This window comes from Lottia gigantea (genome assembly GCF_000327385.1).
Source record: "Lottia gigantea unplaced genomic scaffold LOTGIsca_190, whole genome shotgun sequence".
Classification (NCBI taxonomy): Eukaryota; Metazoa; Mollusca; class Gastropoda; family Lottiidae; genus Lottia; species Lottia gigantea.
In genome coordinates, this window is record NW_008708359.1 from 47,089 (window position 1) to 72,691 (window position 25,603).

Here is a 25,603-nt window from a genome sequence, read left to right on the forward strand (position 1 = left end):
CATGATAAATCATTAGTAACACTAATTAAGGAAACCCATCTTTAAGTGAGGTTTTATAGCACAGTCTGTTGAAACCATTACAAGACGTCCTTTGCATGATTACGTTAAACGAATTGTGGTCATAGGTTCTTATCTCAGTTGTTGCATAAAAGTCTAATGACCCTAAATAAGTCATCTTTATTCATTATTTCATTCGACCCAATAAATGGGTACCGATAATCTGGCAGTGATTAGTTCCAAGAGGTTTGGCCAAGAACCAGCTGGTAAAAAGGATCCTTGTCAACCAAAGTCCTTGTATAAAATTTTTGGTTGGAATCCAGCATCTTCTAGGTTTAAGTACAAAATTACTTACATGACTTAAAGAACACCATAAAAGTCCTCGACTAAATAAATCTATTATCACATCAAACTAAAATTAGAAAAATATTGAAATTGAAAGGAAAGGACAAATATGCTGACAAATGATTATAATGACTTTGTTTTATATGTATATGTTTCATATATATTGAGTGAGGTCAGAATTCTGTGTAAGTGTTAGATTAGTGCAAAAGTGTAGCACTAGTGTAACCATAACCCTAACATTTGACCTGATGCAAAGTGTTGGGTAACACTATGTATTTTGCAGACGGCATTGTCAGAATCCAAGTCAGTAATAAAAGAAACACTCCATGTATTTGAAAGCTGAGTTGTATAATCATAATCCCCTAATACAGATACATCTGTGTGTTTTGGAATAGGGCCTAACTTTTTTTTTAAAGAAAGAATTTAGGCCTATACCTACCCATGCTCCAAATTTTGAAGTCTGGTGAAATTTTCTAGCTGTATATCCATCTATACCTGAATTAAACATTATAAAATCACTTTGTTGTCACTAAAATCACTAAATTGGAAAACCTTATCTGGAAAATTCAATATGGATGATTGGATTCTCCAGTCCATGCGGTATCTGCTATAAAATTCATCAACAAAGACAACAGGTTCTGTTCTGCCCTATGTAGCCTGATAAATCTGGCATTACCAAGTTCCTCAGACATAGCACAATAAATTGCCACAGGTAGGGCTATAATCTAATGTCACTTTTTATGGAAGTTGAAAACGGTTAGCTCTTATAAAAAAAATGGCAGAAACAGAAAAAAAGAAAAGAAAGTATTACTTACAATCTAATGAGGCAGAAATAATATAAAATACTATAAAATATACTGGTGTATTTGATAAAAATAAAAAGGCAAACAAAACTAATAAAATCCGAACATATCCTGAAATGGAAAGCAAATAAATTATATCATGTCATTATTCCTTTGGATATAAAAGAAAGGGGGGGGGGGGGGGGGGAGAGTAATTTTAGTGGTCATTTTGATATGGGTCCATTTTGACTTTTGGGGCCATTCCAGTGCCAAGTTGGCTATAACCATTCAAATTCCTTCCAAAAATTCTGTGATTCCACCAAAACCTGCTATAACGTATTCATTCCACAAGCAGAATATATTTTTGATCAAAGATGTTTTAACACAATGTAGGGCCTACAGTTAATGCTCCATTGTTTGAACATCAATCTAATTTGGTTTGAAATACCAGGAAAATTATGTTATTGATATTAGTTTATATAAAATACATACCTAACATTAGGAATATAATATAATATTTCTGTACCCATTTCTTATTATTTCAAGAAATCACTGAAAAATGGCATCTACATCTACCTGGAAGAGTAATAAATTTTAAAAAATATTCATAAAATGATATTGAAAATTATCATATATTGCTGGCTCTTCAGACTCATTTAATGAGTTAAATACTCCTGAATAATAATCCTAACTATAGACCTACTGTCACTTATATTACAGAGGGTATACTACCTATAAAAATGTCCAAAAATGAAGCCAATAACAGTCTTTTTTCATCTGTGGACTTACCTGGTGTCAAAACTATACAACCAATAATAAATCCATAAAACTAAGTAATAATTCTTTAAACCAAGTAATTTTGAAACATGCTTAGAAGCATTCATTTAGAAGTTTCAATAATTATTTAGTTAAATGGATATCATCTTATATAGAGATTCTATTCTTTAGTCATGGCACCTTTTAAGGTTAACTGATGAATATATACACTTGTTAACCAAGTTTGAGACTTTTATGTCCATTCTAAGAGGTAGAATACCTTTAAGAAGTTGAATAAATCAGATTCTAAAGACAAAATCTTATAGATCTAATATAGGCCTAATCTCTATGCAAGACATACTGCAGAGGTAGCCTAGGCCTAAATACATTGTGAATTAAAACATTTTACCTGAATTATGTGGTCAGGCCACTTGAAACAAAAGGTTGAATCAAGTTTGGTGATGACCACTGTCAATCAAACAACAATTGTTTACAATCAATAATTGCTATGGGGCTATTACATTTGGCCCAAACAAGTCTCCTTGTAAAGTTGTAGTTGTAGTAGGCCTGCACTGTAGACATAGTATTTCGTAACAAAATTACATAACTTACAAATTAGCTTTTCACACCTAAATTTTTAATCTATGGTCATTAATGTACATACTAACATAAGTTGGGAACTCGCATCTCAGTTGAGCCGTTTATGTCAGTGGTGAAAGGTCTTGTAAAGCAAAAAATGACCATTTGACCATTTTCTCATTTTCTTGTTTACAAATAGGGACCTTTGAACTCTGAACTTTTGAACTTCCGGAAGGTCAAGGATGTGTTTGCCAACATGGCCACTGGAGACACGGATGTGAAGATGTCAAAAATGAAAATGACCATATTTCTAGTTTCTGTGACTTTATTTTTACCATTTTGTCTATGTGAAGGTAATTTGGTAAGCACTCCAACGATTGACACTTCATTTTATTATCATTATAATGATTTAACAACTTTTTTGAATAGAATGACTTCGAAGTTTCCAACTTTGACAAAATTGCACAGCATTGGCTCAAGTGTTGAAAATAGAACACTATGGGCCATTCAAATAACCAGCAATATTGACAAAACCATTCCTGGAAAACCTATGGTTAAATTCGTTGGAAATATGCATGGTAATGAAGTGATAAGTAAACAAATTCTAATTTATTTGATTGAATACTTACTGGAAAATTATGGAAAAAATGATCAAGTTACAAAAATAGTTGATTCAACAAACCTGTTCATTATGCCTACAATGAATCCAGACGGATTCGAAAGAGCAGAAGTTGGGGACTGTCTTGGATTGATGGGACGACCAAATGCGAATTTAGTTGATTTGAATAGAAATTTTCCAGACCAGTTTACAGGACAGCCTGATAAAATCCAACCAGAAACTCAAGCTATTATAGATTGGATTGAAAATAATCCATTTGTGCTATCAATAAATCTCCATGGAGGCAGTGTAGTTGCTAGTTATCCATTCGACGATTCCAAAAATCATACAGATGGATTTTACAGCGGAACACCAGATGATAAAGTGTTCAAATTATTGGCTACAACATATTCATCAAATCATCTCACAATGTCCAAAGGTCATCAATGTGAAGGAGATGATTTTAAAGAAGGAATTACTAATGGTGCTGAATGGTATGATGTACCAGGTAATGTACTTTAATAAGTATTCTTGTCTTTGAATCACTAATTTATTCCAGGCAAAGAGACTTTTCTGTCTTCCTTGTCATAAGAGGTTGTGATAATATTGTATAATCAGAGTTTAGGTTCAGTACTTTTCTGCTCCTTATTTGTGTAATGACGGCAGGCAATATGCTGTGTGCAATGAGGGAATTTTTTGGCAGAAATGAGGATAAAGCCTTATTAAATAAGCTGAGTTTTTGTTTATCACCTTCAGGAAAACTTGGAAATGTTCAGTCATAAGTATCAATAAGCTTACTTAGTATATTTGACTCAATATTTTCTTAATAATTAGAAAGAAACATTCTGAAATATAAAATTATTATGATGAACTTGTCTATTGGCTTTCATGTTACTTATACATCATTTATTCTTTCTTCAATAGACTTTTATTAAATTAAGTTTAACTTTATATTATTACTTACAACTTATGAGGTAGGCCTAAACCTATCATTGTGCAGAGCTCTCTAGTAGAAAAAACAGAGATAAATGTACAGTTTCGTCTCTTTTGACTGATAAAATTTGACTTCCTGACCTTTTATGATAAGAAAAAAGTAAATATAGAGATAAAAACATTTCATTTTGGCCACCTTATGTTTACCGAAAAGCTAGAAACTATTTCTTTAGGTTTAACTGTTAATTGTGTTGTTTTTGTTTACTTATAACCCAAATAATTAAAACTCATAAATATAAATGAGTTGAAATTTTAGACTTTAAAGGCTATTTGAAGGCTATAATTTCGACAGTGAGCTTTGAGCACCAACTGATTAGCTTAGCTAAAAAATTCCTGTTCTGAGATTAAAGTATGATTGGTTAAAAAAAATGGCCTACCTGTCCGTTTAATTGGTCAATCTATTTGAGCTTATTATTCAGAATTAGATCTATGTCATAAAATATACGGTAAGACAAATATACTGTATATAAGAAAGTTCTTAGCTGTGAATATTTTGAGAACTAAAGAAAACTTTTTACAATCAAATTCCCTTTTAATAAAAAAAACATCTGATTTTAAACATTTTTTACTCTCACAACTCTTCAAATTTAAAAAAAAAAACCTTTTTTTAACTGATGTTTCCATTGATAAATTCCAGTATTTTAAGTTAATGTTTGTTTTTATAGAATACAATGTATTATTGTCAGTAATATTATTGTTTGGCTAACTTCTGTTACCAGTACAGGATTTCAAATGGTATCAACTATAACAATTTACTTTTATTCAACAACTTTTCTTTTACCTTTAATATGATGAAATTTATTAATGTGGACACAATTGTTTATGTAAAACAAACTTTTCCTAGAACAGTTCTATAACAATCTACTGTAAATGATTTATTGTTCTCGAACTCATTTTAATTGAACTCTTCACGAAAGAGATAATTTTAGACGTTTTAATAACCCGCATGAAGGTAAATTCATCTGCTCACAGAAACTGTAGAAAGTGTCAAGGGGTCAAGACGCATGCGTAAGAAGTGTTCTCAGAAAGCTCGACTGTTTACACTACCATAATTTAACTGTTCCGTTCTGATAACTGTTCCAAGACCACCTTGCCTCGGTAGGAACTGTTCTCAGAACGCTTGACTGTTTACACTAGTAATTTTTCATCTGTTCCGTTCTCTGAACTGTTCTCAGAACGGATAATTTTTTTTTTTTTAATGATTTAGATCTTATTGTAAACTTCGTTCGAATTGTAATCCCTATAAAAAAGTTTGCTTTCATCATTTAATTTACCCACAATAAACTATAATACCGTGACCATGCAATGAATATTCATACTGTTATACCTATATGACACAAAATAACCGTGGAATATTGAGATTCATAATTATTTCATCTTCCATCTATAAGCTTAGAAATCAGAACAGAGTAAGCTAATGTTGCTGCTGTCTTCATTGTACACTACATGGCATGTGTTTGGATCTGGTCAAATTTTGAACTTCAATCTGTCATGGCAGGCTCATGCAGTCAAATCAAAATACCTTATTGAAAGTGTCTGTTTATTTTATGTTTTGTAGGTGGTATGGAAGATTATAATTATTTACACTCTAATTGTTTTGAGATAACAGTAGAATTATCTTGTTGTAAATACCCACCATCATCACAATTATCAACAGAATGGAACAACAATAAACAATCTTTATTAGCTTACTTAGAAATGGTGAGTATCTCAAATTTTAGGGATATTAATTGAAACCAGCATCCCATTGGACCAATGAAAAATTATGCTGGTTGCCAGTTTATTGGGCAATAGGCTCAGAAAGTCAAATACCTTGGTCATAATGTTGTCCACAGAAGCATATAAGTAAATGTCAATAGAGTAATGTTCAATCATTAAAACAATGGATATCAATTTTCTAATTGGATTAGTGAGTAATTGTTTACTTGGATGATTAGTCTAGTCACTTCTCATCCTTACCTTTAATGATGGGTTAGCAATAAATAATGGAGAGTTGCTGATTTAGAGAGGTTAACTAACTATGGTGTTGAATTGCAGTTTAGAGGGGTGCCGTAGAGGGTTTCCTACTATTGATTATGCAGTCATTTGGTCAGGTTTTTACAATTGAGTCGGTTTAGAGGGAATATTGGTTAATAGTTACAGTAGTGCTCAATACATCAATTGTAGAGCGATGTAGAAATATTAAAACGGAACCTGAAACATGGTGTTATCAGAGTTTCATGCTCTGCAATCTTCAGTCAATTCATCTATTTCAGTGAGCCTGCTCTTTTTTTTAGCATTTCAAGATATACATACAAAACTTTATAAATTTTTTTGCAATTCCTGAATATAATATAATTGTCAAACTGCACAAGGATGTCTATAGGTTTTCAATATTGATCAGAGATTAGGGTTGTACTGTATTCAATATATCTGTGATATGAATACAGTTATTACATGGATATGAATGAACCTGTATTGGTAGAGTTGTATTACACATTGTATGAAATAAAAGCTTACAATAATAAAATATTTTCAATAAAAGCTGATACTATTATGCATTTTGTGTATAAAAATGTGAAAATTTATTATATAGATGTTTAAACTGATAGGTTATTGAAATTGCGTAAGCTTAAATGTTAAGACTGACGCACACTTACCGATTTCTTGACGCCAAGAATATTTGTTTCCTAAGACTAAATCGCAAGTGATCGGCAGATATCTAGCATGTTCGATTGAAAGACGTTCTGGCGTATCTTGTTGAGAAGTGTGAGATGTTCCCGATAAATTGTTGTGAGTCTCAACTTGTGATCAAGGCACCTTGAATTTGAAAAATTGTACTGCGTTACGTCAAAAAACCAAATGTGCGCCAGCCATTAGGCATAATGATTTGTATCCTTAGAAAAAATGAATTGAAGCAATTAGCAAGAATGGTCATATATCATCATCTTCAGATTAAAATGATTTATTACACCAGCTTCAAGTGTCTAGTAAGACATGATGATAGTTATAAAGGTTTTGCTGGAGGCTCTTAGATAATACACACATTAAGACCAAGGTATCTAGTTAGTTTGTCATCAAAATATCATCAATCATTTCACTGATTGACAAATTATATTTTTTACTTCAATTTTAAAAATATAATTTGTTTTAAATTACAATTTTAACCTATATTTGTACTTAATTTTTTATTGATATTTTCTGTTTAATTGGCTACAGAAAAAAATCTTTTTAATTTTGTAGATGATGAAACTCAGCTTCATCTATTTATATTACTACTATTCACATTTAAACACATACAATTTGGCTGGAGACATGATAAAAGCCCTGATCCTTATGACACTTGGTATACGTGTATGAGATCTTGGCTAAGTTCAAATTTGGCAATAATTCGATGAAGGAATTTTCAGTTACTGCACTTTTGCTTGTAAAAATTTGTTGTCAATGGCAACACAAGCCTCCTGAGACTGGGGTACAAATAAGAAGGCAGACAGATTCAATGGGGGGGAGGGGGGGACGACTGTCGGAATTCAAATGGCCACAATTCTGTGGAAGCGTCTTGGCACAAGTTTCTAATGGAGAGTCTGAGAGAATTTTTTATAGAAAATTTTCAAATTAATTGAATTGATTTGGTGCATTCTAACACATAATTTAGGACAAAAACATATTAAAATCATATTTTTTAATTTGTCAAAAATAAGGTGGGGGTAAAATTGGGATTGCCAACCATTTACTTGTACCCCTACTGCTTTTTGTACCCCTACTGCTTTTTGTACCCCTACTGCTTTTTGTACCCCTACTGCTTTTTGTACCCCTACTGCTTTTTGTACCCCTACTGCTTTTTGTACCCCTACTGCTTTTTGTACCCCTACTGCTTTTTGTGCATGTATATATTGATCTTTGTCAACTTCAAATTTGGTAATTTTAAAATTTGTGATATATAGAAAGGACATAAATAGAAAAAGTGAGCAAAATTCTTAGTTTGAAGTGTTTTAAAAGAATTATGAAAAGACTATATACATATATTCAAGACTCAAATCAAACCCCCCAAAATGGCTCATCTATCCCTTTAACCGTGACTAAGTATAGCTTCATCAAATAAAACATGTCTTCAAACTTGAGTAATTATTATCCAATCTTGTGGTTACTTGATATGAAGTTCAAAATTTACAATATTTCTTATTTCTTAATCTGACAAATGTGAAATATCACAGCAGCTTGATTTTGATTATTTGATGTATGAAGATTATTGCTGTTGAAATGAAAATATCTAAATGGATAATGAGTCATGGATAAATTGATATAAATATACTGTATACATCAATGATTTTATTTATATAGTGTAAGCAAACTAATACAAACATGTAAAAATGTTTTCTGAATTTTGTATGTGTATCGAGGACACTGATAGCATCAATTTGCACTATTCTAATTTTGAGGTTCTTTCAATTCCCCTAAAACTAAGTATTTAATTACCTCACTAATCGATATACTTGTATCACTTGAGGCCTTTAGGGATTAGTGACCTCTTTACAATCCCTTTAATAATTTCCTTTATTCTGCCAAGAAATTTGGTGTCATCTTTTCATATTCTTTTATTATTATTTTTTTTTTTTACTTTGAATATGGGATTGCCAGAAATATGTGTTTAGATTTGATTTAGAAAAGGCAAATTCAGATAAGTGAAATGCTGTAGAACAGAAAATCATTTTGTTATGGTTTTCTAAATTTGTTATGTGTATCAAGGACACTGATAGCACTAATTAGCACCATGAATGAAAATTGACACATAACAAATTTAGAAAACCTCTTTACATTCCCTTTTAAAGATAGCAAGATTTGTATTCAATGTACTAAAGTATTGAAGCTTTTATATGTGTCAATGTACATTATACAGACTTCATTTGAAATTCTTTTGAATATAAATTTAAATGTAAAACTTTTGACTGCTCTTTACAATGACAAATTTAAAAGCAAATGATATTAACAAATGGTTTTCACTCTATTGAAATAGATTCTAAATAATGACAATAGAAACACACTGTAATAGGGTTCTGAGATATCCCAATCTATATTAGATAGTTATTCTGTTCCTTTTTTTTTTCTAATTATATATTGATCTCCATTGCAATTTTAAAGAGGTTGTAAAGAGGTTTTCTAAATTTTTTATGTGTATCAGGGACACTGATAGCATCAATTTGTGCCATTCCAATTTTCAATCAGATGTCTGTGGTTCCTCCAATTCCACTAAAACTAAGAGTTTCTATGACGTCACCCACGCAAAATTTGCTTGCATCACATAAGACCTTTACAGGTGTGACGTCATAGAAACACTTAGTTTTAGTAGAGTTGCTAGAAGCATAAACATCTGGTTGAACACTGAGGAAATGTGGGGTAGCGATAACCCATAGTAGAGAAGAATAGTCTCCTTGCCAAAGTGGAAGTTCAAGACACTATTTGTCCAACCTAAACTTGATGCCTGGTAGATCACTGACAAAAACGGATAGTTGAGATGATCTGTCATGTTTGGGAAAAACAGCCTAATCAAAAGCCCTGCCCCATACAGCTGACATCCCACAAACTTAAAAAAGTCAACCTAGTGTAGGCTTTTAACCCTCTACCCTAATTAGCAGGTAACTTCAATAGTCATATGTCAAATTATCATGTTATGGCTGGGCAATGTTGGTTCAAGTTGATATCATGATATTTAGCATTAATATATAACAATATCACGATATTTCTTTAGTATGGTTTTTACTGGTTTTTGAAACAAAATTATGATCTAGAAATTTAAAATGTAACATAAAACAATAGATATCTCTAAAAACCCTCCAGTTTTGAATATCCAAAAAATATCTGTTTCAAACAGTAAGTTACTTGATAGAATTGTGTACACTACCATATATCACGATATAGTGATATTTCTGTATTTTTTAATCAGGCGATATTTTTAACAACATAAATTCTTATACCGGTATTTATGGTGATATCAGTATATAACCCAGCCCTAAGTCATGTTGTCTTATAATTTGAACAGGTTCATATTGGTATCCATGGTTTTATAGTTGATAGTGATAATAATGGTATTGAGAATGCTATTATTGAAGTACAAGGTATAGATCATAATATCACAAGTAGTCAGTTTGGTGCTTATTGGAGATTATTAGTAAACGGTATCTATAATATAACAGTTCATGCATCTGGGTAGGTACATTTAGTATTTTATTATAGTACTTAAATTTTTAGTCATTTATGCCGTCTGATTTTAGGCTAGGCGCACCAATGAAATGGAATTAAGTGGAGTTATATGTCAAATTTTTCTGTTGAATGATGGCAAGAGCTTATAGTGTGCAATGTGGTAAATTTTGATAGGACAGCAGCATTCAAATTTCTCTTCTTGATTTGTTGAGATATAACTTGCATAGAATGAAAGGGCCTGCCTTTTTGTCCCATCCAAACTTTTTGTCCCATCCAAACTTTTTGTCACTTCCAAAACTCCCAAACTTTTTGTCTCTTCCAAACTTTTTGTCACTTCCAAACTTTTCGTCCCTTCCTACCTTTTTGTCTCTTCCAAACTTTTTAAAGACATAGTATTCCTTTAACATTTATTTATATTTGCCTATGATTTTTTATTTGAATTACTATGTTTTATAGGTATGAAAGTGTAACTAAATATGGTGTAGTTGTACCATCTGGACCAGGAATCAGTCTTAATTTTACTCTTCTTGAACCTGCACTAACTGTCCAAAATAGGTAAATATCTTTTCTAATAGATTGCTTATTCTTCTTCATTCTTTTGTATTATCAAGGGTAGATATATAAAGTTTGAATTTGTAGAGATAATATTTGAATAAAACAAAAACCGTGTTAACCTGGATCACTGGATTGATAATGTTCAAATCTAGCTATCTGTATCCCTTTTCAAAATGAAAACATCTGGTTCATCAACTATTACAAAACTACTGCCTGTATTGACTGGCCTTTCAACATTCACATTATCACTGCTGATTCCATAGAACCAGATGTTGGATTTTCAATCTGAAAAGTGACACAGATAGTGGAAATTTAGCTCCATCTGCCTGGCAACTGGCGTATACACTCTAGAAGGCACAATTCTAGACAGATTTGGACAAAACTTGGTATGAGTGTTTATCACCCAAGAATGAACCTATTGACAATCAGAAAAATTAAAAAATATTAAGTAAGGGTTATTGCCCTTGTTCTTGAAAATGTGTTCAATTTTAAGCTTGCAAACACTCTAGAAGGCACCATTTATGACAGATTTGGACAAAACTTGGTATGAGTATGTTTAATCACTCAAGGATAAACCCTATTGAAAATCAGAAAAATCGAAAAATATTTAGTACCGATATTTTCCATTTAGTAACTGATTGCAATATTTTGTAATTTAGATCAGAAGTTAATCCTACAGTTGTAACTAATCCTGAAGAATCATTAGAGAAACTAGTGCAGCACATCAATAATCTACATGACTTTGATCACCGTGAAAAAACATCCTTCATTGAACCACCACCAATGAAATACCACAAATATGATGATCTAGCTAATTTTATGGGTGATTTTGCCACACGGTATGCCCATATTGCCAAATTACATGTTATTGGTAAATCAGTATTGCGGAGGGATTTATTTGTCATGGAGATTAGTGATAATCCAGGTGTCAACGAACCAGGTAGGTCTTTTAGCTTTGAGTGTTATTAGCTGTGAGTTGTATTAGCTGTGAGTTATATTAGCTAGGAGTTCTATTAGCTGTGAGTTGTATTAGCTAGGAGTTCTATTAGCTGTGAGTTCTATTAGCTAGGAGTTCTATTAGCTGTGAGGACTATTAGCTGTGAGTTCTATTAGCTGTGAAGACTATTAGTTGTTAGTTCTATTAGCTGTGAGTTCTATTAGCTGTGAGGACTATTAGCTGTGAGTTGTATTAGCTGTGAGTTGTATTAGCTAGGAGTTCTATTAGCTGTGAGTTCTATTAGCTAGGAGTTCTATTAGCTGTGAGGACTATTAGCTGTGAGTTCTATTAGCTGTGAGGACTATTAGCTGTGAGGACTATTAGCTGTGAGTTCTATTAGCTGTGAGGACTATTAGTTGTTAGTTCTATTAGCTGTGAGCTCTATTAGCTGTGAGTTCTATTAGCTGTGAGTTCTATTAGCTAGGAGTTCTATTAGCTGTGAGGACTATTAGTTGTTAGTTCTATTAGCTGTGAGTTCTATTAGCTGTGAGGACTATTAGCTGTGAGTTCTATTAGCTGTGAGTTCTATTAGCTAGGAGTTCTATTAGCTAGGAGTTCTATTAGCTGTGAGTTCTATTAGCTAGGAGTTCTATTAGCTGTGAGTTCTATTAGCTGTGAGGACTATTAGTTGTTAGTTCTATTAGCTGTGAGGACTATTAGTTGTTAGTTCTATTAGCTGTGAGTTCTATTAGCTGTGAGTTCTATTAGCTAGGAGTTCTATTAGCTGTGAGGACTGTTAGTTGTTAGTTTTATTAGCTAGGAGTTCTATTAGCTGTGAGTTCTATTAGCTGTGAGTTATATTAGCTGTGAGTTCTATTAGCTGTGAGTTCTATTAGCTGTGAGTTCTATTAGCTAGGAGTTCTATTAGCTGTGAGGACTATTAGTTGTTAGTTCTATTAGCTGTGAGTTCTATTAGCTGTGAGGACTATTAGCTGTGAGTTCTATTAGCTGTGAGGACTATTAGTTGTTAGTTCTATTAGCTGTGAGTTCTATTAGCTGTGAGTTGTATTAGCTGTGAGTTGTATTAGCTAGGAGTTCTATTAGCTGTGAGTTCTATTAGCTGTGAGTTCTATTAGCTGTGAGGACTATTAGCTGTGAGTTCTATTAGCTGTGAGGACTATTAGCTGTGAGGACTATTAGCTGTGAGTTCTATTAGCTGTGAGGACTATTAGCTGGGAGTTCTATTAGCTGTGAGTTCTATTAGCTGTGAGTTCTATTAGCTGTGAGTTCTATTAGCTGTGAGTTCTATTAGCTGTGAGTTCTATTAGCTGGGAGTTCTATTAGCTGTGAGGACTATTAGCTGTGAGTTCTATTAGCTGTGAGTTCTATTAGCTGTGAGGACTATTAGCTGTGAGTTCTATTAGCTGTGAGGACTATTAGCTGTGAGTTCTATTAGCTGTGAGTTCTATTAGCTGTGAGTTCTATTAGCTGTGAGTTCTATTAGCTGTGAGTTCTATTAGCTAGGAGTTCTATTAGCTAGGAGTTCTATTAGCTGTGAGTTGTATTAGCTGTGAGTTCTATTAGCTGTGAGTTCTATTAGCTGTGAGTTCTATTAGCTGTGAGTTCTATTAGCTGTGAGGTCTATTAGCTGTGAGTTCTATTAGCTGTGAGTTCTATTAGCTGGAGTTCTATTAGCTGTGAGGACTATTAGTTGTTAGTTCTATTAGCTGTGAGTTCTATTAGCTGTGAGGACTATTAGCTGTGAGTTCTATTAGCTGTGAGGACTATTAGTTGTTAGTTCTATTAGCTGTGAATGCTATTAGCTGTGAGTTGTATTAGCTGTGAATTCTATTAGCTGTGAGTTCTATTAGCTGTGAGTTCTATTAGCTGTGAGGACTATTAGCTGTGAGTTCTATTAGCTGTGAGGACTATTAGTTGTTAGTTCTATTAGCTGTGAATGCTATTAGCTGTGAGTTGTATTAGCTGTGAATTCTATTAGCTCTGAATGCTATTAGCCGTGAGTTCTATTAGCTGTGAATGCTATTAGCTGTGAGTTCTTTTAGCTGTGAATGCTATTAGCTGTGAGTTCTATTAGCTGTGAATGCTATTAGCTGTGAGTGCTATTAGCTGTGGGTTCTGTTAGTTTTGTCTCCTATATTCTCTTGTGTGAGATGCGAGTTTTATTAGTTGTTAATCTAATCAGGTGTGAATCCTATTAGCTGTGTGTCATATTAGCTGCCAGATTAATATTAATTAATATTATATGCTCTGCACATGATTATCGACATAATGGAAAACGACCGACTGGAGATTTTTGTCTCTTCATATGCCTGCAACTGGTCGGTGAAACTCTTGACAAGACTCTAGTTGTGACCAAACAAGACTGTTTGTTCACATCTATACAATGCTGTACAATTTATGTTTATTTGATTGTAGGAGAACCGAAGTTTAAGTATATTGGTAATATGCATGGTAATGAAGTGGTAGGACGGGAAGTTTTAATATCATTGATACAGTTATTATGTGAAAACTATGGAAAAGATGAATTATTAACTTTATTAGTAAACCATACTTCTATATTTATAATGCCCACCATGAATCCTGATGGTTTTGAAATAGCCACTGAAGGTATGAAAACTTTGTTGTATTTTAATTGCAAAAATTATGATGGCTTGCTTGCTTTCCTGAAACACCTGATGTCACTTTGTGTTTGGTGTCACCTCTGCATCCCTTTCAGAGAGTTCACGCGACAATTAGTGTTTAGACTGCAGAAAACTATCCAAGTTGTCAATCTGAAATGTTTCATTATGCTGTAGGGTAGTGCCGCGCTAACACTCCTGAATGTCACATTGTAATATTGGTTAGTCCACGATGGCCAATAGTTCTTAGACCATAGAAAAATATTCCAAAAGTAAAAATGAAGTAAATATCCAATTTTCAATGATATGGCTATGCTATACTTGATGTCTGACAGAAGATATTGATCTTCAGGCATTTTAGCTGCCGGTCATGTCCATAAAATAGAGCCAAATCAACAACCCTGTTACAATTAAGGAATGGAAGAGTATTGGATTTTAAATTTACTACATTCATCACTGCAGAGGGTGTTGCTTGTTAGGCAGGGGATGTCATCTTTCTAACGCTATACAGAGAGATTTGTCAACCTTCAATCCCTCCCTGGGAGTCCACATAGCTAATAATGTTTAATTGGTATACTATGTTCATCTTCAACTTCCTTTGTAGGTGATTCAAGAGGAACTTACGGTCGTAGAAACCATGACCATATAGATTTAAATCGAAATTTCCCTGATCAGTTTGAAACCACGGCGATGAACAACCATCAAGAGCCTGAAACGATAGCTGTAATGAAATGGGTGAAATCAATACCATTTGTACTATCAGCTAATTTACACGGTGGATCGCTAGTAGCTAACTATCCGTGGGATAACAGTAAATCTGGTCATACTACCTATAGTAAATGTCCAGATGATGATATCTTTATTAAACTATGTAAAGCTTATTCTTTTGTAAGTGTTGTTTTTCTTATTTAAATTTAAAGGGACAGGTTCGCCATTTTCAAGAATTGATTTGGGTCTTGAGATATGTAAAACGTCTTCAGAAGTACTAGAAATATACTAAAATCACATAATTCCTTCAAACATACGTCAAACTAGGAATTTCTTTTCTATTTCTATATATGTCTTGACAGAGTCTCAAGAAGAGACAAGTTGTCATTCTAACTTTCAAACGTGGATAATTCTGAACACAAAGGCATTTGAAGGTTCAAATTTTGATGGTGAGCAGTGAACACTTTGACCGATTAGCTTAGCTAAAAATTTACGTTTCTGAGACTAAGGTATTATTGGTCAAACAGACAGTTGTGGCTCGGTGAATTAGATGTTAGCTCCTTATTCTGAGTGACTAAGTTTTAATCTTGGCATAGTTCCAGATATACTTATCAGATTATTCAACCCAGTTTTTCCATGTCAGTGATGTAGGTCAGAGAGACTGACATGGAAAACACGTCCAGTCTTTCAGACAGTTGGAAATGGAACAAGGAGTGTGATACTGTGACTGTCCTGGCAATATGATGATGTCCATTGTCATCAGCCCAATCAATCTTAACAATTTAGATGTAAAATAGCTTTATATTTTGTTGAAGCTGTAAATAAGTCGATATAATCTGCGAAAGATAAGATTTTTTTCTTTTCTTTTTTCACATGATCTATGATTTGATTTAAACAATTCATATTTTTACAGGCTCACTCTACTATGCATATTGGTCACCCATGTCCTGGTTTTAGTAGTGAATATTTTAAAGATGGTATAACTAATGGTGCACATTGGTATAGTGTTTCAGGTAAACTCTTTTGGTTTGTTCTATTATGACTGACTAAAGCAGGATTGTGTTCAACCATTAAAATTAAAGTGGGGAAATGTGAAAGCAGTTGGTCACTTCTTCACAATGTCAAGCTATTACCTTGACTGCAATAGCAACTAATCTTTATAACGAAATGCAGCGATTTGATTGGATTGTCCTTACCACATACAGCCGATCAGTGCCTTGGACAGAAAGACTGTAAACAATTTAGCTGCACGTGTAATCGATACATGATTGGTTGTATTTGGTAGTGTAAAATCCAATCAAATCGCTGCATTTACCAACTTCTGTGATACAAGAAGGATGGCTATTGTAGTCAAGGTATAAGATGCAGATCATAATTCCTTGACATTATGAAAAAGTATCGGTCATGATTTCAACTTTTCTATATGGTGACAGAGGTCAGAGGAACTGACATGGAAAAGGCATTACAAGATTTCATTTGGTTTCTTTTGACATTTTTCATTATGATATGAAAAAATATCTGAGCTCACTTGTTCAAAATTTTTTCATGAACTACTTTGTGTTTTAGGTGGAATGCAAGATTGGAACTATGTACATACTAATTGTTTTGAAATAACAATAGAATTGGGTTGTTATAAATATCCTAAAGCAACTGATTTACCAGCCTATTGGGATGCTAATAAATTTGCTTTATTGGTTTATATGGGACAGGTAAGTACATTTAACTCTTCATACTTAGTTTTTACAAACATCACAAACCAATAACAGGAAATTAAAAAATTGATTCTTTAAATCATATGAATAAAAAAAAACCAAGTACTAACAATCCAAACTACAAAATGATTTTATAGTTTTCTTTGAACCTATAACTATACCCAAGTCAAAATGTCTCATGGCTGTAGATGAGATGATCTAGCACCACCTCTCTCTGCATTTGCTATCGAGATTCTGCATCTTTTGATGAACTGCTCATTCCATTGTTTACTAAATGAGTTCTCTAATGTTATTTGCTGAGCCTTTAAACCCATAACATTTTGAACAAATTCATAAAATCTAGCGCAGCCTTTTGCTCTGCATTTATTCTATTTGATACTCTGCATATCTTAATGAACTGCTCATTCCATTATTTACTAAATGAGTTCTGTAATGTTATTTAAATGCCTTTAAACCCATAACTTATTTGAATAGATTCATGAAAACAAAATCCAGTGGATCTGTGTTACGTTATCTGTGATAATAACAGTTTTTATACGCCCACATCTCTCTATGTGAACGTATATTGTCGGCACCCGTATATATGGCTGTGGTCCACTATCTTTATAACATAATGTTAATTAACACTGAAATATAAACAATACAATTAATATATTTTAGGTACATAAAGGTATTCGAGGGTTTATTTTGGACAGTAAAACAGGATTAGGTATAGCTAATGCTAATATAAGTGTAAAAGGTATTAACCATGTTATAAGAAGTGCTAAAGATGGTGATTATTGGAGATTATTGGTTCCTGGGAGTCATCATATCACAGTATCACATCCTAGGTTAGATCAATTCAGTTTCTCTTCAGTCCAGACATCTCTTGCTCTAAAGATCTTTTTATTATTATTCTGATATTTCTCAATGTAAAATTTCACGCTTTTTGTAAGCTTTTTCGAAAAGGGGCTGGGGTCGGAAGTAGATATTTAACATGTAGCCCTAGAAAAATTTTTTTCTGGTTTTCTGATAGTTGAAGAAATGAAAGTATCAGTGAAAACTTAATGTGTGAGTCATTCTGCTGATATTTCTGATTATCCCTAAAAAAACAGTGGATCTTTGATCTTAATATTTTAAAATAAAGTATTTTTTTTTTTTTTGAGTATTTTAAAGAGTTTTTGTCTCAGTCATTATCGCAATATTTATAATAAACAGCTTCTTCAATAATAAGAACCACAGATATTTGATCACTTATTGTAATGGTGTAAATCGATGCTATCAGTGTTTAGAATACTTCCTTTCAATCTCTTTAAGGTATAGTGTCAAAAGGAAAGAATGTGTCCAGCATTTTGGAATGTAGTGATTTTTTTAATCAAATTTAAAATCAAATTTAGTTATTGTCCTATAGATGACTAAAACACTAAAAATGACTGAAAATGAATTTTTAGGAAGTGGCTGCAGTTGATTTGATTTATATTTTGTAGGTATGAGAGTCAGACTATAGTTGTAAGAGTAACAGACGGTCCGGCAGTTTTCATCAACTTTTCTCTATCATACGCTAAACAACATTCATGGTCGGCTCATTCTGATTTCGACATCCAAGAGAATATGGAGAGTGCTAACTACCAAACTCTTCATGATGCTGATGAGGAACGAAAGAAAATTGCCAATTTGAATCCAAGTTTTGTCACATATGAGCCATTGTTAGTCACCAGGAAAGGCTTGGCATTGTCCATGCTGCACATGTCTAAAAGTATGGAAGACCACACTGGACACAAAGCCCATGTTTTATTGGTTGGTGGAGTAAATGGAGATGATCCAGTAGGAAGTGAAATGTTGATGAGATTTTCTAGACATATAACTAAAGGTAAGATCCACATTGCTGTGGTTGCTAAGTGAGTTAGACCTAGAGATCCTGTCTTCAAACGTGGCATAAGTCGAAATAAAACCTTCCCTCTATCAGCGGTACAGAACAGACACTGACAAAGGTCCTAGGTGTCTAGGATTGGCCAATAAATCTAGCCACAAGCAACATGTATTAATGGCTGTTTGTCTCGTTAAAAGTCCACTTATATTATGGTACCGGTAGCAACCAAAGTTCCCAAGTTTCCAAATGTAAGGTTTTGCTCATCCTCTATCTGGTTCCAAACAAGGGGTATTAGCTTTCATGAAGGTACCAGTCAACAATCCACAAGGGGTACCGGTGAGAAGCCAATTTGATAATTGTCAAATACAACTCTCCATAGAAGTATTTTTATCTGATCATTGCATCACTTTTGGTAGGCAGAGAGCGTAGGGCCTACTGTGAGATTGTGTCAACAAGCAAAGGTACAAAAGTCCAAAGAAATTGAAAAAGAAGATTTAGATGAATTAGATGCATTATTAGTTAAACATAGTCAACATTCTTTTATAGGTTACAATCATCAACATCCAGATTGTGTCAAGATAATAGACAATGTACATTTACATATATTACCTACATTAAATATTGAAGGTATATCTAAAGCTACATTAGGTGATTGTACAGGAGATAGTTATACTGGAAACAAGTTTTCTTCACTTATTGAGAATAAGGTATGTATATTTTGATACAATTTGATATCTGACAATTCCTTTGTATTTTGTAAATACTGATGTCTGACATATTCTTTGATGTCAAAAAGTATTTGTTATGTTGGTTCTCTGAAAAATATTTGCAATCTGACTTGCATTTTGCCCTGATAATTATTAACTATCTGATACATATATCTATTGCTCTGAAAATTACTTGATATCTGACATGTTCTTTGTTGTGGAAAATTATCTGATATCTGACATATCCATTATTCTGAAAACTACTTGATATCTGACTGGGTCTTTGCTCTGAGAATTATTTGATATCTGACATTTTCATTATTCTCAAAACAACTTGATATCTGACTGGGTCTTTGCTAGAGAAATTATTTGATATCTAACTGGTTCTTTGCTGTTCAAAATTATATGATATCTGAAAAAAATATGCTTGTATTAGCTTTTTGATATCTGATAAATGTTTGCTTAATTACATAGGACCAGGTTGTGGAAGCTTTGATAAATCAAATTAATACCCACAAGTTTCATCTGATATTAAACGTAGAAGGTGGTGGACTTAATATACTGTAAGTCCATTTTCATATTTTTATGTGCCTCTGTTGATCATGTAGCAAGCCCAATTTGTTAAATTTTGTTGCTGATTTGGCTCTGTGGTATACAAGGGTGAGTCTTGTCTTGAAAAAGGTTTGTGTATTGATAGTTACTATTTGCCTTATTCAATTTTATATTTAATGTCCTTATTCTCATACATAGGTTCCTGTAAAGGAATATGTGCTTGAGCTGCTGAATTTCAGAATTAAAATCTGATATCAGATTCCCCTACAATTTAAAAAAAATTGTCAAAGTTATCTGTAATAACTAATGTATATGAAATTGTGAATAACACCTTTGTATTGATGATATTCTGAAAGTACAAGGTCTGTTTTTGTTGAATTATAAGGGAATATATAACCGATTTTAATTTTGAAAAGAGACAAGGATAGATTATTTATCTAGACGACCTTATATCTTTAAATTGAAGTTGAAATCTAGGATGTACTACTTCTAGTATCCCAAGAAATCAGAGAGAAAATGGAAGTCAGACAGTAATAACAGAAGATGATGAAATGTTTCAAGTACTGGCTAGATCATTTGGTGATTTCAATCCTAAGATGTATGATCAATCATCTTGTGAAGGGGCTGGTGTACATGGTATTCTTCATTCTGCTGAATCACCTCTACCTAATCATATTCTAATGGATATGATGTATGACAAATATCATTCTTATATGGTAAGTTATCAATGTAGTAAATCTATTGTTAAACCTCTTCACAATGTCTAGCTATTTCTTACTGTGTCTTATACCTCGACATCATTAGACACTATTCTTGTGTTTTTATGGAATGAAAATACCGTCTATTTCTTTTGTAAATAAAAACACAAGCTGAGGCAGATGAAAACTAGTTGTTGCACACAGAACCATTTTGATTACAGTTTTTCTGTCAAGGTCTCTGATTGGCTGTATTCACTAGCATACAATCCAATCAAATCTAACAATTCAATGATACAAGAAAAGTGACTATTGATGTCAAAGTATTAGATACAATTTGTAATACCTTGACATTATTGTATACTTATCTCATGTTTTTCTATGTCAAAGAGAAATGATGGCTCAATGTTATAAGGGCTTGCTTGCTTGCATCAAGGTTTGCTTTCTATGTAAGAGTGTAAGGTAGACATAGTCCCTTGTACCCAGTGCCCTGTCAGCAATGCAGTGGCTGAATGAGTATCCAGTCATATTAACCCAGCAGACTGGTCAAGATCCATTGACAGTTGGAAAACATAAAGGTAAATTCAGATGTTGCTGTAAGGACTTAATTCCTCTCATTGCATACTGCATGGTTTACATGTATTTATCAATCAATTATATGTGTTGTTAGATATTTTTGAAATATGCACATCAAGAAAAAAAAACCAAAGTTATTCCATGTAGAATTTTTTTGATATTTTGACATTCTGATACAAATACAGATCTAGATTTTCGTTTCATGTTTATTCTAAGGGTGACCTACTTGCCAATCCCTGATCTGACCCAAAAGCGTTCATAAAACCAGAAAATATGACTTGCATCCTGAATGTAGAAATATTTAGACATCATTCCAAGCATGGGCTTTATTCTATATATAAAAAAACCTGCACCTGCAACCAATATATATATATATAGATTATTTTAGAATGTATTATTATTTATATGTTAGAACAGTGCTTCTCAACCTCAGTGAGTTCTTCCAAATCTATTCCTCCCCAAAATAAATCAGTCATTTTGAAACGTATTTCACTCAAAAAATGTATTGAACAGTGGAAAATGGATATAAAATCATACTCTTCATATCGAAAGAGTTCAATGTGACCCATGTACCGAATGTTAGTTCACGATTTTCTGTATGACTAGAGTTAATTTCAGTCGTAGATCACCTGACTCAGTTATCTTAAATGAACTACGTTTCTTTGTGAGTACATCACTAACAACTCTGAAACCACATTCCACCAAATACATGGTAGGATATGGTAGCAGTAGATTCCTCCCCATTTCCCCACTGGCAATAATTCATCCCCATGGTCTTCCAATTTGTCCCTACGGTGAGAAGCACTGTGTTAGATGTATAATCAAACAAAGATATAGCTGTGAACATCCAGGAACACTTCAAAACATTATTAGAGCAATGCACTCTATTCTCAACAATGTATTTTAAGTAGTAATGAACACAATATAGATTTGGCTCGTATAGACTTAAATCAGATCAGATCTGTAGATTTCTCAACAGTATGAAACCATCCAATTGATATAAATACTACTACCAACTACTATGACTACCAACAACTACTTATTCTACAGCTACCTAGTCAGCAATATCAGCTTTAGCTGTAAGCATTAATCTACCAACCGACTAACCAAAACGGACTGCTCTTAATTTTGTTTTGTACTGGATTTTCACATATCTTTTTTTATATAATATACTGCATTATTGAGTTAGATTTTTGTGTTGATGTAGAGGTTTATTTGTATATTATTTAGTTATGTGCATCTATTAGTTGCTGTAAATACCCAGCTGCCAATGAATTACCCAATATATGGATGAATACCATGCCTTCATTTATGAATTTTTTGTTGAAAGCCACACAAGGTAGAGAAAAATGTCTTTTGTGTTTTTTTTATTTTGTATTTTGTATTTTGTATGAGTTTCTGGATTTATCTTTAATTTACCAAGTCTATATTTTTCCAAAAATTTATTACTATTTTTTGATAATTCATGCTATGTTTTAAACATGTATATTGACAGAGCTGAATATCAGCTACAAGTACCTGTATTATTTACAGAATGAAAATCTGAGATTCAGTTTGTCTGCAATAAAAAAAAACACATCAGTTGACATAATAACATTTTTATTTCAATATTTATGTTTGCATGGAAATTTTCAAAATGGCCTGGATATTTAATCTGTTTTTTCTTTAATTGCAGTTGTACATGATGTCTGATTTCATTCTGAAAAATGATATCGATACTTGAAAATTAGGAATAAATCACTTAAATACATTTGTGACTAACATACATGAGGGTTTTTAACTTGACGATATTTTTAACAAATTTAGTATATTTTTTAGGTATCCATGGTGAAATAGTAGATAGTAATAATAAACCTATATTTACTGCAGTACTAACAATTGATAATAAACTACATCGTTTTAATGTTAGTACCAATGGTAGTTATTTTATTGTACTAACAGAAGGTCATCATACTATAGAAGCAAGTGCTGAAGGTAGGCCAGAGACATCTTTTCGTTCTGATTTTTTAAAAATTATTTTTGATATTTTCTCTTTTGCAAAGAAAGCTGACAAGGAAACATTCAGAAAAAATCTTTCCTTTGAACTCAATTGCAGTGCTCACACACTTTTAGTCCCACCTTGGAAATCAACCCTTTCAACCCTAGTAATCGGGAGCCGCTGTGGCTCAGTGAGTTAGATGCTTGCTTGCTAAACTGAAGTTCAATCGCGGCATAGGTTGAGATAATAACTTCGGATTTTTCAACCCATTTCCCCCTGTCAGTGATGCAGGTCAGAGGGACTGACATTGAAAAGTCGTCTAGTCGTTAAAAAATAAACCGAGGCCCTGTGTGCTACAGGCTGTGCATTTTAAAATGTTTTATTTCATTTACACTCAGTGTTCAAAGGGTTAAGTTCCAAAAACTTTCTGTCATGTTGAGGACTTTATTGCCAGACACAGGTTGGCAGCATGAGATGAGACTATGTTAGGTTTAGAGTCATGATTTAATTTATTTCTACAGGCTACCAGTCTCTGTCTAAGAAGATATTTGTATTAAAGAATGAGAGAAGAGAAGTTAGATTTATGTTAAAAGATGAAAAAGAGAAGCTATCATATCACAGTTTTAATGCTTTAAAATTAAACTTGACTGAAATATCTAAACAGTATTCCAACATTACACAACTAACAAAGTAAGTTTTTCTTATCTATTCATACATTATCTTCTCTTGGCATTATCATATTATCCTCTCTTGGCATTATCATATTATGCTCTCTCGGGATTTTCATATTATGCTCTCTTGGCATTATCATATTATCCTCTCTTGGCATTATCATATTATGCTCTCTTGGCATTATCATATTATGCTCTCTTGGCTTTATCATATTATGCTCTCTTGGCATTATCATATTATTGTCTCCTGGCATTATCATATTATCATCTCTTGGCATAATCATATTATCATCTCTTGGCATAATCATATTACCCTCTCTTGGCATTATCATATGCTCTCTTGGCATAATCATATTATGCTCTCTTGGCATTATCATATTATTGTCTACTGGCATTATCATATTATCATCTCTTGGCATTATCATATTATGCTCTCTTGGCATTATCATATTATTGTCTCCTGACATTATCATATTATCATCTCTTGGCATAATCATATTATCCTCTCTTGGCACTATCATATTATCATCTTTTGGCATTATCATATCGTCGTTGCGCTTCAATAACCTCGTATCTCAGAATTTATAGGTTTTCAGGAGAAGAAAAAAACTGGTTTTTTTTGTCAGTTTTTATCTTATTGATCCCATATTTGACACATCGACAACGAAAAGAAATGCATATTTGCTGAATTTAGTTCCATGGAATTGAAAAAACAATAGGAATCATGATACGAGATACGATGTTTAGTCATATTAGTTGAATCGAGATACGATATATTTCTCTACATACGATTATTCAACACCCAACATAAAGCTGATTTTAGGGAGATACGATATTTTATCAACACCACCATTACTACAAAATGAACTTATTAAGTTAGGAAATGAAAATAGTGACTGGTTGAAGATGTCCACAATCGGGATAAAATGGATATTAGTTGAAATCGTAGTTTTATACGATGGTGACAATTTTATATCTTCTCTAATGAAACCCCACTTGGAACATGCAGGGAATGCCAACACCTAATGTCACACTGCGATTGAGTTTTTCAGCTCGGCATGCATTTCGAAGAGTAAACATAGATATGTTTTGTTTTAATTATATCAACAGTAATAACTTTATTTAGCACAATATGAAACCAATGAAAACTGAAATTGGATTGTTTCAACAATATCACTCGTGGGGGAGATTATCATAAAAGTAATGGTAATCGTTGGGTATTACGGGTTTCAAATCTTGCAAATGATCAAATTTCTTCCTCTTGATCGGAATAGCAGAATTGTGGAGAATTAGTGGGTCATCTGACGGATCTGGATCCTTCTGTTTTGATCGACGGGGCAAATCATTTAAATCATCCGAGTAGCTGTTCTTATATGAATATTCGAGTACTCGCAAATTTGTTACCACGGGATCACCAACCTTGATTCCTGGACGAATTGAACTATAATATCCAAGAGATGAATAATCTTTGAAGAAGGCATAATTTACAACTTCTACTCTATAAGCAAAAGGTTTCACCCTAGCCTCGCGTATCTTGTCAACATAGTTTTGTGGCACATAAATGGGCTTCTTGCCAACGGTTCTCTCGATCACAGCGTGTATAGAATCACATTCCATTTGAGTGTGACCACGTTCTAAATACTTCTGAGTTATTTTGATTCCGTATTTATTAGATAGCAACAACAACATATTCGCCATTACAATATTTCTGTTCTGATATGTGCAACCATCTGAATAAATAATTATCTCCTTAACTGAGTCGTTTATTCTGTTTTGTAGGTAATGATCCACACATGA

The 25,603-nt window shown here is 32.9% G+C and overlaps 2 protein-coding genes across 2 annotated transcripts in view; one reads left to right on the forward strand and one right to left on the reverse strand.

Annotated features, from left to right (window-relative positions):
* The window catches only part of LOTGIDRAFT_174290 (hypothetical protein), a gene marked incomplete at both ends in the record, with an annotated part of 5,053 nt that extends 3,430 nt beyond the window's left edge, over positions 1–1,623 (reverse strand). The window contains 4 exons of the mRNA XM_009052893.1: positions 349–409; positions 782–837; positions 1,158–1,256; positions 1,617–1,623. Coding sequence (XP_009051141.1) covers positions 349–409; positions 782–837; positions 1,158–1,256; positions 1,617–1,623 — 223 coding nt within the window. The remainder of the gene's footprint in view (positions 1–348; positions 410–781; positions 838–1,157; positions 1,257–1,616) is intronic.
* A 1,134-nt stretch (positions 1,624–2,757) lies between these two features.
* The window catches only part of LOTGIDRAFT_226642 (hypothetical protein), a gene marked incomplete at both ends in the record, with an annotated part of 24,659 nt that continues 1,813 nt past the window's right edge, over positions 2,758–25,603 (forward strand). The window contains 17 exons of the mRNA XM_009052894.1: positions 2,758–3,565; positions 5,609–5,751; positions 10,067–10,233; positions 10,684–10,782; positions 11,442–11,722; positions 14,156–14,347; positions 14,963–15,246; positions 15,980–16,079; positions 16,633–16,775; positions 17,439–17,608; positions 18,245–18,627; positions 19,174–19,334; positions 19,809–19,897; positions 20,380–20,602; positions 22,388–22,496; positions 22,976–23,131; positions 23,657–23,825. Coding sequence (XP_009051142.1) covers positions 2,758–3,565; positions 5,609–5,751; positions 10,067–10,233; positions 10,684–10,782; positions 11,442–11,722; positions 14,156–14,347; positions 14,963–15,246; positions 15,980–16,079; positions 16,633–16,775; positions 17,439–17,608; positions 18,245–18,627; positions 19,174–19,334; positions 19,809–19,897; positions 20,380–20,602; positions 22,388–22,496; positions 22,976–23,131; positions 23,657–23,825 — 3,677 coding nt within the window. The remainder of the gene's footprint in view (positions 3,566–5,608; positions 5,752–10,066; positions 10,234–10,683; positions 10,783–11,441; positions 11,723–14,155; positions 14,348–14,962; positions 15,247–15,979; positions 16,080–16,632; positions 16,776–17,438; positions 17,609–18,244; positions 18,628–19,173; positions 19,335–19,808; positions 19,898–20,379; positions 20,603–22,387; positions 22,497–22,975; positions 23,132–23,656; positions 23,826–25,603) is intronic.